The sequence below is a fragment of the Emydura macquarii genome, unplaced genomic scaffold (assembly GCF_026122565.2).
Source record: "Emydura macquarii macquarii isolate MOO-44397 ecotype Brisbane River unplaced genomic scaffold, CSIRO-AGI_Emac_v2 contig_3517, whole genome shotgun sequence".
Taxonomy (NCBI): domain Eukaryota; kingdom Metazoa; phylum Chordata; order Testudines; family Chelidae; genus Emydura; species Emydura macquarii.
Window position 1 is genome coordinate 11,012,880 of NW_027133654.1, and position 13,529 is coordinate 11,026,408.

The window sequence follows — 13,529 nt, forward strand, 5'->3', positions numbered from 1 at the left end:
CTCCAGCTGACATGCAAAGTTGGCATAGCTACTGTTAGGATGCACAAGACATTGTTATGCGAAATCAGTATAGATTGACAAAAGCAGAGCCCTAGAAGCAATGCTAAGCTTTGATAATCAATAAGAACAAGAGTTAGGCCTCTCGGGAGCAGGGCCCGAACACTTCCCTCTGACAAGCCTCTAAAAGGAGGAAGTGCCATGGGGCCTGGAAAGTCCCGAGATGAAGCATAAGTCTGCTGATGCCTGGTCAGCGGAATAGATACTATTTTAGTTATAAATCAAGTAATGTCAGCATTGTAATTAAGCTTTTCTGCAGTAAGCAACTAACATCACCTTTTTCCAGAAAGTCCCTAAATAGCCGCCGACAAACTAACCAATAGACTAACGGAACTTAAAATAAGGCCCAATCCCCATGGGGATTGAGACAAACGTCACCAACTAGAGTAACAGCAAAAAGGGTATAAGAAGCCCAGGGGCCCCCTCCTCAGGGAGACTCTCCGTGGATCCGCAGAAGTGCCAGAGGATGCCTCTCTCAGGACGGTTCCCGGGTCGCCACTTGCTTACCAGAACGAAACATGGGTCTCCTCGTTCTTGCATTTGTAAGCGTCCCTCTTCTCACTTAAATAGGTCTACCCCTTCTCACCCGATGGACCCCCAGTGGTATATTGTGATCGGTATCTTCTGGGTGGGCCTCTGCTTTACTTTATGGTATACCTCGTTGCTTGCCAAGTGTTGTTGCTGCTGCTGCTGCTGAACCAATGACAATAACAATAATAATCACGATGGCGAGTGTGGGCACCTTCCCTTAGTATAAGATGCCCACCCGCACCTGCAAATTATTACTCCTTATTCTTGTGATTGATTGTGCTTTTATTTTCCTTCTTGTAGTAAGACTTACTTTAGCACTGTTGTTGCGATATTTTAGGGGGCTTCCAGCCACGTCCCTGTTTCGTTACCTCATTCAATAAATAAGCTAAATTCCACTCCATTTTGTTTGTCTGCTCCATTCCCGCCACCGAGATACCATACCGAACAATACAGCTACCTTCTGTCACTGTAGCCTGATTACAGGCTTGAGTGCATTCTGGTGGAAGCATGGCCAGATGAAAGTGTGCTCAGGCAACCCCCAGTTAGTGGTCAGCACTGTGGAGGCCAGCAGTGGCCAGGGATAGTTTAGAGCAGCTCTTGGGCAGTAGGTGATGGGATGGATCACTCAGTGATTGCCTGTTCTGTTCATTCCCTCTGAAGCACCTGGGATTGGTCACTGTTGGAAAACAGGATAGATGGACCATTGGTTTGACCCAGAATGGCTGTTCTTACGACCCAGGATCTGGGAGCCACAAAATGATACTCATCCGTCCCTCAGTTGCACCCATTGGATACCGGGCATAGCCAAGGTTCAAAGCCAATAAAGTAACAGGCAATCTGTTACCTGAGATGGGGGGTGGGGGAGAGTCTATGGTGGGTCTTCTGTTTTTATTGGGTTTGTTCAACCAAAGCATAAAATGAACAGATACCCCCAGTAAAGGGCGAGTGGATAGAGGGAGGAATGAGCGTTTTGAAAAAGTCAACCAGAAGGTCTGTTGTGATTTAAGGGAAGCCTGGGCTCAGTTACAGTCACCTCAGAAAATAGACATTCTTGGCTGTGGGATGGAGTCATTAATTTAATTGGTCCCGTCCATCTCCAGTTTCTGTGATCCCTCCATGTGAGAGCTTTTAGCTAGGAGCATGCAGATTCCCTGCTTGAGAACTGAGATTGCACACAGGTTCTGCTGAGATCTTGAGACTCACTTAATCTTAGGTAAACTGACAGAAGGAATGAAAGGGGTGTCAGGGTTGATACACAGCAGGCCCACCGGAGACACTCACAGCTTGGTACAAAATGAAGAGCACCTCAACCTTATCAGATTTCGTTGGTAAAGATTCTGCACATTCCTTTGGAGAGACTCATTAGCAGGAGGATAACCCAAAGGTCTGGACAGGGACATTGAGCAGGCCTAAATGTCTCTTAGATCTATCCAAAAAAAAAAAAAGGGGGTGGGGGTGGGGGGAGAGAGAGAGAGAGAGCAAGGCAAAAATGCTTTCCAGGAATGCGTGTTGCTAGAGGAAAAGACTGTGTGCTGGCTCTCAGCTGACCATCTATCCAACTGTGCCTTAAAAAAAAAAGTGTGGCATATTAAAAGTTATTTTTAAAAAGCTTCCTTAGCTGGGTTACTAACAATAAGGTGAAGTATTACAAAACAAGGGATATTGAAAAATTAACGTGCTGCTCACTGTTGCAAGTGTGCACAGTTTATTCTTGCATCAGTGTGGGCAGTGGAGTGTTTCACTTTTTTTAAAAGTCAGTATTACTGTCATGTTCTTATGCACTAGTTCAATTCAGCACTTGTTTGCGTTACATACATACCTAGCCTTCTCCTGTAGTGTAACTACCAATATTTGCACCTCCAAAACAAAGGCTGGGTTGAGGCTCAGCTGAAAATTAGACCCTATGTATGTGGGCCAAGGATGGTAGTCCTTAATATGAAGAGACTGTATTTCACTGTCTATTTAGAAAGTCTTGCATTTATTTATAAATATGCCATTCTCAAAGGGGGATTAATGACTTCACCGTTACTTGGGGTTGGAAGAATATTTTTTCCCCTGCATTTACTTGAGTTATAAAACTCGAACAAAACTTCAGAAACTGGACATTCCTCAAGAACAGGAGCTAGCTTTGACTTGGTACGTTAATATATTCAGCCTTTTTGTTGTTGTCTTAACTGAAGGTGTGTATGGGAAGCAACACTGTGCTATCTAGTAGCTGGTAGAGTGATTCCCAGTGGTGTATTTCTAAATTCCACTGGGTTTTGCGGGGGGTAGGGAATCTTCCATTTGACAAACAGGCAACACCCTTGTTTGTGTGCTGTCTTTGTAAAGATTGTAGAACCCTCTCAGGAGCAGTCTTGCATTACCACAGTCACAAAGTCTAATTTGTTTGTCTGGTTTGCAACTTTAAGTAAGGAACAACTTCTGATATAAAATTCCAAGTGACCTTTGAATCTTTGCCCTTCAAGGTTTCGCTGTAATTGTATTCCAGCCCTACATTTAACTATCTACATTCTCTTCTGTACCAGGAACAGAAAGAAGCCACATACTGTACAGTTCTAATATGAATTTTTTGTCTCATTCTTACAAACAATTTGTGAACTTGAATATAAAGTCCAGAGATCTAATGCAAGCTGATAAGTCTGAATTATTGCTGAACAGCAAATAAATAACAGCTCCACATAGTGTTTTCAGTATCAGAGAAAGTAAAGTTCACTGGCTGACACATAACTGGCTAAATATTATTTCTACTACAGATGCAGTGAGAAGTGATCCTTAGCAAGAAGCAGATCCTGTTTTTCTCTCCCTAAGCACCAGCTGGGACACTTTGATCAACACCTTGAACTGACAGGCCTTTATCTGCTATGAACCAACATGGAAAGCAATCTTAAGAATGTTCTTGTAATTTCCTTTGGATTTTTACTTCTATTTACTGCTTTTGGAGGGCTTCAGAGTCTGCAGGTAAATGTAACTAGTTTCATTAGTTGCTATGATATCCGACCCTGTAGTTGCCTCAGCCTAGCCAAGGGGATCAAATATATGTCTTTTCTTGGTATCTTTGAAGCACACATGATTTTCTGGTGTGGGTTGAGATATCAGCCTGGCAACAGCTAATGTGTTTTACCCAAGTCCTAGAGTTTCTGTTAAGTATTTTATCCTTGTAGTGCACTTGAAGGGCTCAGAAATACTGTAGAGGGGATATTGAGGAGTAATACATCAACTACAGAAGCAGTCCTAGAAATGCCTAAGACCTAATTAAGCCATGAAAAGGGGAAATGCTATCATGTGTGCAGACTTCTGCAATGCCAAAAACAGGATGGACCCTTCCTGCCTCAAACTGTGGTCTTGTCAGACCTCAAATTAAATTGTGGAATAAAAGGCTGCCTCGAAAAACCCACCCTGCTGCAGGAAGTTATGTTGGTAATTGAAGAGGTGGTTCTCTTCCTTCTCTGGCCCTCTCTTGAGGAGGAAAAAGGGAGCGTTTTTCAATCATGTTAACATGATTGATAATCCTGTTAAGACACGGTCTAATACATTTGAAGCCTGGTTAGCTGGTTGCATTGGAGCCAAGCAGTAATCCTCATAGAATTTTTTTTAATCTCATGATGTTTAAACAGATCATGATTTTTTGAGGCCTGACTAATGATTTTTAAAGGCTTGGAGCTGGCAATACTACATATACGGATCTTAAATAAGAATCACACTCCAGTCAGCAAGCCAATTTGCATGTCTATTGAACAATGAGTTCCGCACAGCTGCACAATGGCAGCTATGGAAGGGATGTGGCAGAAATTAATATTGCTTCAGGCAGCATTTCTCCCACTAGGATCTCCAAACTGCTCTCAGAGCCAGCCAGGGATTATGGGCAGCATGTCTTCACCTCCACCTCTGCACTCCTAATGGAACTCCCATGGAACACTGGGGGAGAAGCTACTGGAAGCTCAGGTGAAGGATGAGAAGAGGCTGTGGAGGCGATACCCTACCCTCACTCCCCTAGAGCTGGCAGATCTTAACTAGAGCTGATCAAAAAAAATTCAACAGCCTAGTTTTATGTCAAAACACAGTTTCATCCAACTCAAAACATTTTGCAGAAAATTGTTATTTCAACAATATTTGTCAGTGGGAAAAAGCTGACACCAATCATTTTTACTCTTATTTCAACATTGTATTATAGTTGAATATTAAATATAAACGTCCAAACAAAAACTGAGAAAGTAGAAACACCACATTTTTACTTATTGAAATGACAGATTTCAATGCTCCCAAATCAAACTTCTTTGGAATTTTTCCTGTAGCACCTAGGAGCCCTAATCATGGACCAAGACTCCATTGTTTTAGGTGCTGGGTTTAGCTAGTAAACAGGAAGCACCCTGTAATGATCACATTTTTGCACACTACTAACTACTCTATGTACATCCAAGACCTGTAGCACCCATCTCTGGAGTCGAGGGCAGCAGACAACTGTAAACCCACCAAGCAATATGTCCTAATAGTGATGGGCGGGAAGCAGATAATTTTGGCCCACAGCACCATGGTGACCTCATACTCCTACAAAAATGCCCGGGGGCTTTTACTGGGCACACACAACTTCAATTTTAAGGTATCCTTTTGAAAAAACCTTCCCACACAGGGTAAACTGCATGGAAATCATATTTACCTAGGAAGGGCCAGCTAGATTGTGCTGGAATTTGAACCTTTGGTTCTGAGAAGTCTAAGAAGTTTTCAAACCTTGTGCTTAAAGTACTAAGGCATTGCCTAGGGCCAAAATCCCCTTGGGATAATGAATCAAGAGACTTTATTTTCAAAGAAAACAAAAAGGGAGACAAGGAAAATGGATTTTCTTTAATTAACATTGCTCTAAAATCCAAAAATCCAACCGTGTTGGGTGCAAACCAAAATCCTGGATCTGAACCCCCACTCTGCATCCCAAACTTTTATACTATTCACAATCCAAACATGAATCTGGGTCAGAATTTTGAAAGTGGCCCCTGTCTTTGATGTTTTAAACCAAAACCCTGGAACTTGGATGGGTTGGGGATGTTAAAATCCAGATCCAATTTCTGGCTTCATCCTATCTCTGACCAAAGCCAGTTTTGAGTATCCACTTGCCCACTCTCCCTTCTCCATTCTTAGCCTTGTGGATTTACAAGCACTGATATTTCAGCTATCCGATATCCCCTTCTCACTTTGCCTATTTAATACATACACATGGTAAATTCTGGGTCAACTTATATTTATCTCCACAGAGCAGTCTCCACTCTGAAGAAGGCCTCGGCGTTGCCTCGTTAAGTGTGATCTATGCAGCTCTCATCCTCTCTTCCATGTTTCTCCCTCCAATCCTCATTAAGAAGCTGGGCTGCAAGTGGACCATGGTAGGATCCATGTGCTGCTACATCACGTACTCCTTGGGCAACTTCTATGCCAGCTGGTATGGATGGCCTATTATTCCTGTTCCAACTGAGTTTAATTAGTTAAACCCTATTCATTACATTTGGATTAGATATCCAGAGGAGCAATTTTTCCTCTGCAGAGGGTTATCAGTGTTTGGAATTTCCTGCCCACAGTAGTACCGGCAGAACCAACCAAATGGACAACTACTCGAGCACCAATGGTATCTTGGGACATAAACAGAATTAGAAATTTAACAATGGTGAGATTCTTGCTCACCTATAGAGGTTAACTGATGAGGGAGGGGGAGAAGAGGTCAGGAAAATTCTCCCCTGATCCTGTTGGCAAGGCTGTGGGGTAGGGAAGGTCTGCCTTATTTTGAAGCACTCAGCAGAAATCATCCCTTAGGATCAGGTGAGTACATGACACACGGTTAATTTCTGTCACTGCAGAGATGGGAGTGGTAAGGCATTGGTGAACACTAGTCCAGCCAATCTTCTTCTACAGTTTGTTTAGAGAGGGACTTGAGCTGCAAAGTTTGGATGTGGATAGGGTGACCAGATGTCCCAATTTTATAGGGACAGTCCCAATATTTGGGGCTGTGTCTTATATAGGCGCCTATTACCCATCACCCCCTGTCCTCATTTTTCAAATTTGCTAGCTGGTCACCCTAGATGTGGATCCAAACTTTCCCATAGTTTGGGGGTGTTCATATCTGGAGTTTGTGAATAACTCTAAAATGAGAGAAAATTCAGATCCGAAACAAACTTCCCCAGATCCATTTTTGAATTCTTGACCGTTTCTATATTTCAAGCAACAGCTGCTCACAAGAACAAAACAGCTCAACACATACAACTTTTTGGACCAGTGTAACAAAAGAAAAGCCATAGCTGAGTAAATAAATAGCCTACAGCACATCATTTAAGCTGTACTTGAGTATGTCCATTGCTCTTGTAGCCTAGGTGATCAGAAGGTTCTCCTCCCTCAGTAAACATGGCTCTGGGCCATCTAAAACCAAGCTCAGGCCAGAAAATGGGGCTTCTAAGGACAAGATTTTGGATATTTATAGCACAAAAGATGTGGGGAGAAACTGACTGAACTAGTGATCTGATATTCAATACTATTTTTCTAACAGAGTCCATCTTAGAAACAAGAGAGACATTAAAAAGATCCTCTAAAATTTCCCCAAATGTGAGTCCTCAAAACTGTCAACCCATCCTCCGAAAAAGAAATAGTGACCCAACTCCATCCACTTTATGCTTTAACATTTCAGTTGGCTGCATAAATCACCATTTGTTTCAATTAGGGATGGACACACTTTGTTTTGCCCCATTCCTATCCCGCCTTAGTACTATGGATTAGAAAGTACACCACTAACCTGAACTTTACAGGTTCATGTTCTTCCTAAGGGAGGTTGCAACGGACTATCCCAGAGAAGAAAGGAGCTTGTCCAGAGCAGAACAAGGAAAGGATTAAAACCAAATAGAATAAGAAAAAAGAGCAGACAGTGAGACTAAAATTTTAACTAAAAAAAATAGAACTGAATGTAGGCCATCCATTTGAGGCTGCTTAGCTTTTGGGGTTTTTTCTTCCATCCCAAATGCATAGCACAGACTTCCCACTAGCAACAAAAGCGTCATTTTAAGTTGATTTGCCCTTTAACAGTTTTTTCAAAAATATTTAGGACAAGATTGTATCTTTAAGCTAATGCTTCTGAGAGTGGGGTAGTCTGGATCTGGGCAGCCCCTGCTAGACCTTTTTTCAAGCTGTAGTGTCCTTCATGAAAATCCAGTTCCATACTTCATTGCATAGGGTAAGAGAGGCCGGAGGGGAAGGCTACTTGTATTGTCCGTCCCCCCCTTACATCCATCCCAGGGTAGCCCTTAGATTACAAAACAAAAGGGTTCATGAACTCAGACAAATTGTATGAACTGTACAACCCCACAAATATAGTTGGCGTCATTCTCAAATTTCACGAGGTTCACCCATTCCTAGTTTAAAATCATTGGGGCAGATTGGTCCCTACAATAACTCAATTGATTTACACAAAAGATGAATATGTTTGGGTGTATTGTGATATCTGGTATTCATCTGCATCTCTGGGAATAATTTGACTTATGTATGTTACTTATGGAATACAATGCTCAGTGATCTGTCTTGGAGGGCAGATAGATGGACAAACAAATAAAATCTATGCTAAATAAAATTCTCTTTGGCAGGTACACACTAATCCCTACCTCCATGATCCTGGGATTTGGGGGAGCACCTCTCTGGTCAGCTAAATGCACCTATCTCACAATTGCTGGCAATTTGTATGCCCAAAAGGCAGGGAAAATTGGAAGAGATATCATCAATCAGTATTTTGGGCTCTTCTTTCTCATATTCCAGTCTTCTGGAGTCTGGGGAAATCTTATTTCATCTTTGATATTTGGCCAGACTACCACCAAAGGTAAAATATGTATATTTAAAGATCTAAAGTATAACATTACTTTTCACCCTTCCATCATGTCCTGTTTCTTAAAGAAAAGATGTATTGCTTTCAAATTTTATCTTTTTTAAACTTAGTTTAAAAAAAAAAAAAAAAGGCAGATTAATGCAGAAGCAATTTCACAGATGTTTTGGGGTGAAAAGTCAAATGTGTTTAAACTTAATTTTTAAAACAGTGATGATAATTGAACTGATTGAGGTTACTTATATTTAGTGCTTAAACAAGTTGCTAGAGAGGTAGAACTGTTTACTGGCTAGAACATGGGCCTGGGAACCAGGACTTCTGTGTTTTAATCCACACCATGAGTGAATTGCCATGTAGTTTGGACAAGTTACTTAACTTCAGTGTCTGGGTTTCCCCATTTTAAAATGCGGATAACAATAGTTAACAAGGATGTTGAGAGTATTTGATCAATATCTTGAAGACAGGACGTGTTATAATGTATTGTTATTACATTCATCTTGCTGCTTCATTCAAAGGTTGGAAATGGGAGAAGGAGCTTTTCATATAGATACTCTGATTGTTGAGCGGCCAGAAGTTCGACATTCCTGGATCAAGCAGGAAAAATGGCTTCTTTTAAAGGAAATTTTTTTTTTCTCCAAGAGTTCAGAGATTGGGTTTAACCTTGTATATTCAGACAGCTGACATCAGGCTTTTTATCAGTGTAAATATAAAAATAGCATCCACTCTGTTACAGCTGCTTTATGCCAGTGCAACTCTTGAAGTCAGTGAAGTTACCTTGGTTAAGATTTGTATAGCAGAGTGGAAAGTTAGGACCCCTGGTATTAATCTCCGTTCCTGTCCTTTCCGCTGAGTAAGGTGGATATAACACACACTACCAAATCAGAATAGTGAATGCCAGCACAAGCTACAAGGCAAGGTGCAAGGAGGTAAGAGAATCAGGTATATTCTCCCTAGTATTGAATCAGATTGTGGTTCAAAGAGGTACAGCAGTTCCAGGGCAGTTTGTAACTGCCTCTTTGGAAAGGTTCCCTCACTTTTACATTTAGGTTTGCATGTCTCCCATAAAATGGTGAGGCCATCTCTGTGGGCCTCCACTTCTATTTCACTGATTGGCTTCTTTGAATTTCAGTGAATGCTGTAGTTGTGAAAGGAGCTAAATTAACAGCTCTCAAGTCTGAAGCTTTGTTTGTCTAAAGAGTTACAACAGGGGCAGAGCCCGTATAAGCTTCTCAACATTGCTTCAATTACCCTCAACCTTGATGCTCACAGACCTTCTGTACAAGTGAGACTAAACTTCAGTCTCCAGGTCTTTCACTTCTTAGCCTCTCTTTTGACACTACTGACATAGGGCATGCTCATGTACTTTTCAGCACCACCCATGTTTGTTGTTATTGTTGCAACATGGGAAAATATAATCAGGTTCTAGATTTTTTCACTCCCAGCCATAGTCTGTGTGTGAATCTTTCCTTTAGGGAAGGTACGGAGTGCTGGAAACTCCCTAGAAGTGGGGGGCCACTGGTGCCTGGACCATGGTTCCACCCCCATGAGACCCCGCCTCCACTCCGCATCTTCCCCCCATGGCCTTGCCCTTGCTCCACTACCCGCTCCTGGCCTTACATTCTGCCATAGGGCTCCTCACTGCCCCCTCCCCAGAGCTCATTGCTACCCCAGCATCCCCCCACTTCCCCCCTGGCTCAGGCCCTGGGAGGGGAAGGGGAGAGGCCCATGCTGCAGCCAGGGGTGGCAGGATGGCTCAGGGGTGTGGCTGCCCACGGAGCTCGGGTTAAACCGGAGCTGGCCCTCAGGAGGCAGGAACTCCATGGCCACTGCCACTTCCCCTTGCAGCATGGAGGGTGGCGCAGCTTGTTCGGTTCCCACCCACGAGGAATGCCAGGCTCCGGTCAGTGCTGAGTGGAGCTGGGCACAGGCTCCCAGGCCATGCTGGCAGCTGGGCTGACACTACCCTTCCGGCATCCTGCCCCAGCCTCCCCACCTGGAGACGTGCCTGCGAGTGGACAGACCCAGAGCACTGTGCTGGGTGCAGGCGGGGGGTAGGGGAGATGAGGCAGAGTGGGGGCAGGGCCACAGAACGGGTGCTAGTGGCCCCTCCACATGTAGGGAGCTTCCAGCATTTCTGACCGATGCAAAGGCGGCGGACTGGCACACCTCCAAAGAGAGGTGACCTGCACCGCATCCAGCATTTGCCCCCTGCATGGCCAGCCTTTAAGCATCCCCAAGCCTCTTATACACACCGCCATGCTCCCAAGCCTCAGGACTGCTCTACTTTATATTTTGCTCCCCCATGGCCTTTGCAGCAGTTGAGAACAGACAGAGTGCAGTGTCAGGGGATGAGGTGGAACTGCTGAGGCAGTCCTGTCATCTGGAGAATCCCTTTATGCCAGGGTTAATCCCCAGGGGCCATTTACACTATTTAAACTTCTAGAATGACAAAGTCTGGGAAAAAATGAAGTATTGACCCTTGTTTTTTTAAACAGACTTAGGGAATACAATAGCTTTCCTGAAGTTCCACTGGTTCAAAGTTGTGCAAATGTGGCCACTGGCCACAGCAAGGTGTTCGCTATATCCACTTTGTTAAATTTTACCTCAGGGTAAACTTGATTTGCGTATGTGTTCAATAAACAGCTTGTGCACGTAGCTGTTGTTTAAACTAAAAGCTGTAATGAAGACAAACCAATTGCAATTAATGTTTAAGATAGCCATACAATAGACCTAATTAAGGAATCAACCTAGATAAACTTTATTCCCACTTATTCATGAACTGACAAGCTTTGCAATGAAAACTGTTGGATTAATTTTAAGGCTCTCTTTTCCCCCTGGCACGCATGGCCTTTTCAGGTTCACAATTCTGATGACTGTTTTGCATTCATACAATGAAAAACAAGTACAGGAGGGAATTGGCATGATCTGATCATGCCATAGAGAGATTGTATGTGTGTGTGGTTTTGTCATATGTTCAGCACAGGATTTAAAGAATTAAACAAAGCAAAGTCCTTAACCCAAGCTGTGTGGAGTTGCTTTAGTTTCAAATATATTAGAAAATAACAGTAAAACCAGGAAGAATTGATTCTTTGCTGGGATGGATTATGGCTAAATGTCACCTAGATCAATCAAAAAATGAAGGTCAGAAAACTGTCCTCCCAGACAGAGCGCTACTGGAAGGTGAAATTCCATTAGGAAGCAGAGTCAAGAAGGATATTGTTCAGAACAAACCACCACCAGGGACTGTATTTTCTCTTCTGAAGTGTTAGGAGCAATCAGAAATGTTAGATCATTCTTCAATATTATTTCTTTAGTGGCCTTCATCCAGAAGGATCCCAGAGTGCTTTACAAACTAATTAATAAATACTTTGACCTCACTATCGCAGTTTTCATATGTAGATCTCAAAATACTTAGTGATGAATGGTAAGCATCATTAGCCTGCTTTTACCAATTGGAAAACAAAGGTTCAGGGAAGTGACCAAATTGAGGTTATATGGCCCGTGAGCTTCAGCATGGGGACCAGAACTCAGGTTAGGTGGGTCCTAGTTTGGTATCCCTGTCCACTGGACAGCATGGGCCTCCCTTTGCCATTGCTTCTGTCTTCCCTTCTATAACAAACATGTATAAAAACTAACCTGATATAGACCCCAGCTGAAGAATTCAGATCTAGATCTGGATTTTACACACCCCAAATTAGGAATGTTCCAAACTAGGGTTTTGGTTTGACCTATGGGAACAAATTAGTATTTGAGAACCAGGTGCTTATTTCAAGCATTCACAAAGTGAGGCTCAACTCAGATCTGTGATTATTGAATTAAGACCATTTCTACAGATAACCACTTATTCAGTACTCTGACTGGAGCTACGGCTGCACTGGAAATACACACTAGGAAGTGGGACGACCCGTTTGGGCAAACTTAGAACCTTGCCTATCAAACCTTTACCCAGAACTTGCACTGATTTTTTTTTTTTTTTTTTTTTTTTTTTTTGAGGCTTAGGAAAGCTCATTCATCTTTCCTTTCATTTCATTTCCACGAAAGTGCTAAAGTGCAATATCTCAAGAAAAGCTATTCCTGTTGTTTCTGTGACCCAGATGGAAATCTCCAATGAAAGCCTCTTCAGATTTCCAGCCCAGTTTTACAGACCGAAGTAGTTCAAATAAAGCTTCAATAAAAGATAAAAAAAGCTTTTGCACACTGAACCAAACCACCACGCTTTTTGAAGTTTACTCATGACGACTTCAGACCCTGGAAACATGCATCTCCCTCCCCAGGGCTTATTGATAAAGAGCTGCATGAACCAAAGTCCCAGCTAGGAACAGCTCCAAACTTTGGAGCAACACAAATGAGGATCCAAACTCTATAGCCGGTTCCATCTTTGTAAATGGCTAAACCCAAATATTGTTGAATTTTAGGGAAGTTTGGATCCATGATCAGCCTTTATTACTTGGCTCCATTTCTACTTATTGCCTTCAACTGTGCTTATCTGACCTCCCTCATGTTCTGCCTTTGTTTTCATTGTTATTGAAGTCTCAGAAGTCTCAGAAGAAGACCTGAAGTGCTGTGGAGCATATGACTGCATGACAAATGCTACAACTAACACCACTGCATCGAGTGGGCCAACCAAGACCTTAATCTATACCCTGTTGGGTATCTACACTGGTATGTGCTTCCCAGTGGTCTCAACCAAACATCACTTACGGGGAACTAGAGGCAAATTAAATCAAGGGTGACCTTGCAGGGTATGTTTCCAGCTTCCTCTTCCAGTTAGAGCTGACAAAAAGAGAAAGGGGCTTTCTCTGAGCTGCAAACAGTTCCCTGCTGAGAAGCCCTAGCTATATTGGGCAATTCTGTGTTTCTTTAGTCCTTAAAGGAGCAGGACATGATTTATGTTTTTACGTAGACAAAAAATTACAATTAAGGTAGAGTTTAGACATTTAGGCATACACAATCCTCTCCTGCTTGGCCCAGCCTTTACCGCAGCTGAGGAAAGCCCAGTACACGATGGCTTTCCTCAAGCAACATCCAAAAAAAAAAAAAAAAGGTCTAAAATGTGGTCGCTTCAGACAACCTCCACAGAGGCAATCCCAGCCTCTTCCTA

The 13,529-nt window shown here is 42.8% G+C and overlaps 1 protein-coding gene across 1 annotated transcript in view; it reads left to right on the forward strand.

The window, feature by feature from the left end:
• Nucleotides 1–535: 535 nt before the first annotated feature.
• UNC93A (unc-93 homolog A) overlaps nucleotides 536–13,529 on the forward strand; it is a 28,897-nt gene continuing 15,903 nt past the window's right edge. The window contains exons 1-5 of the mRNA XM_067535817.1: nucleotides 536–599; nucleotides 3,345–3,549; nucleotides 5,835–6,016; nucleotides 8,196–8,425; nucleotides 12,959–13,090. Coding sequence (XP_067391918.1) covers nucleotides 3,463–3,549; nucleotides 5,835–6,016; nucleotides 8,196–8,425; nucleotides 12,959–13,090 — 631 coding nt within the window. The 5' untranslated portion in view covers nucleotides 536–599; nucleotides 3,345–3,462. The remainder of the gene's footprint in view (nucleotides 600–3,344; nucleotides 3,550–5,834; nucleotides 6,017–8,195; nucleotides 8,426–12,958; nucleotides 13,091–13,529) is intronic.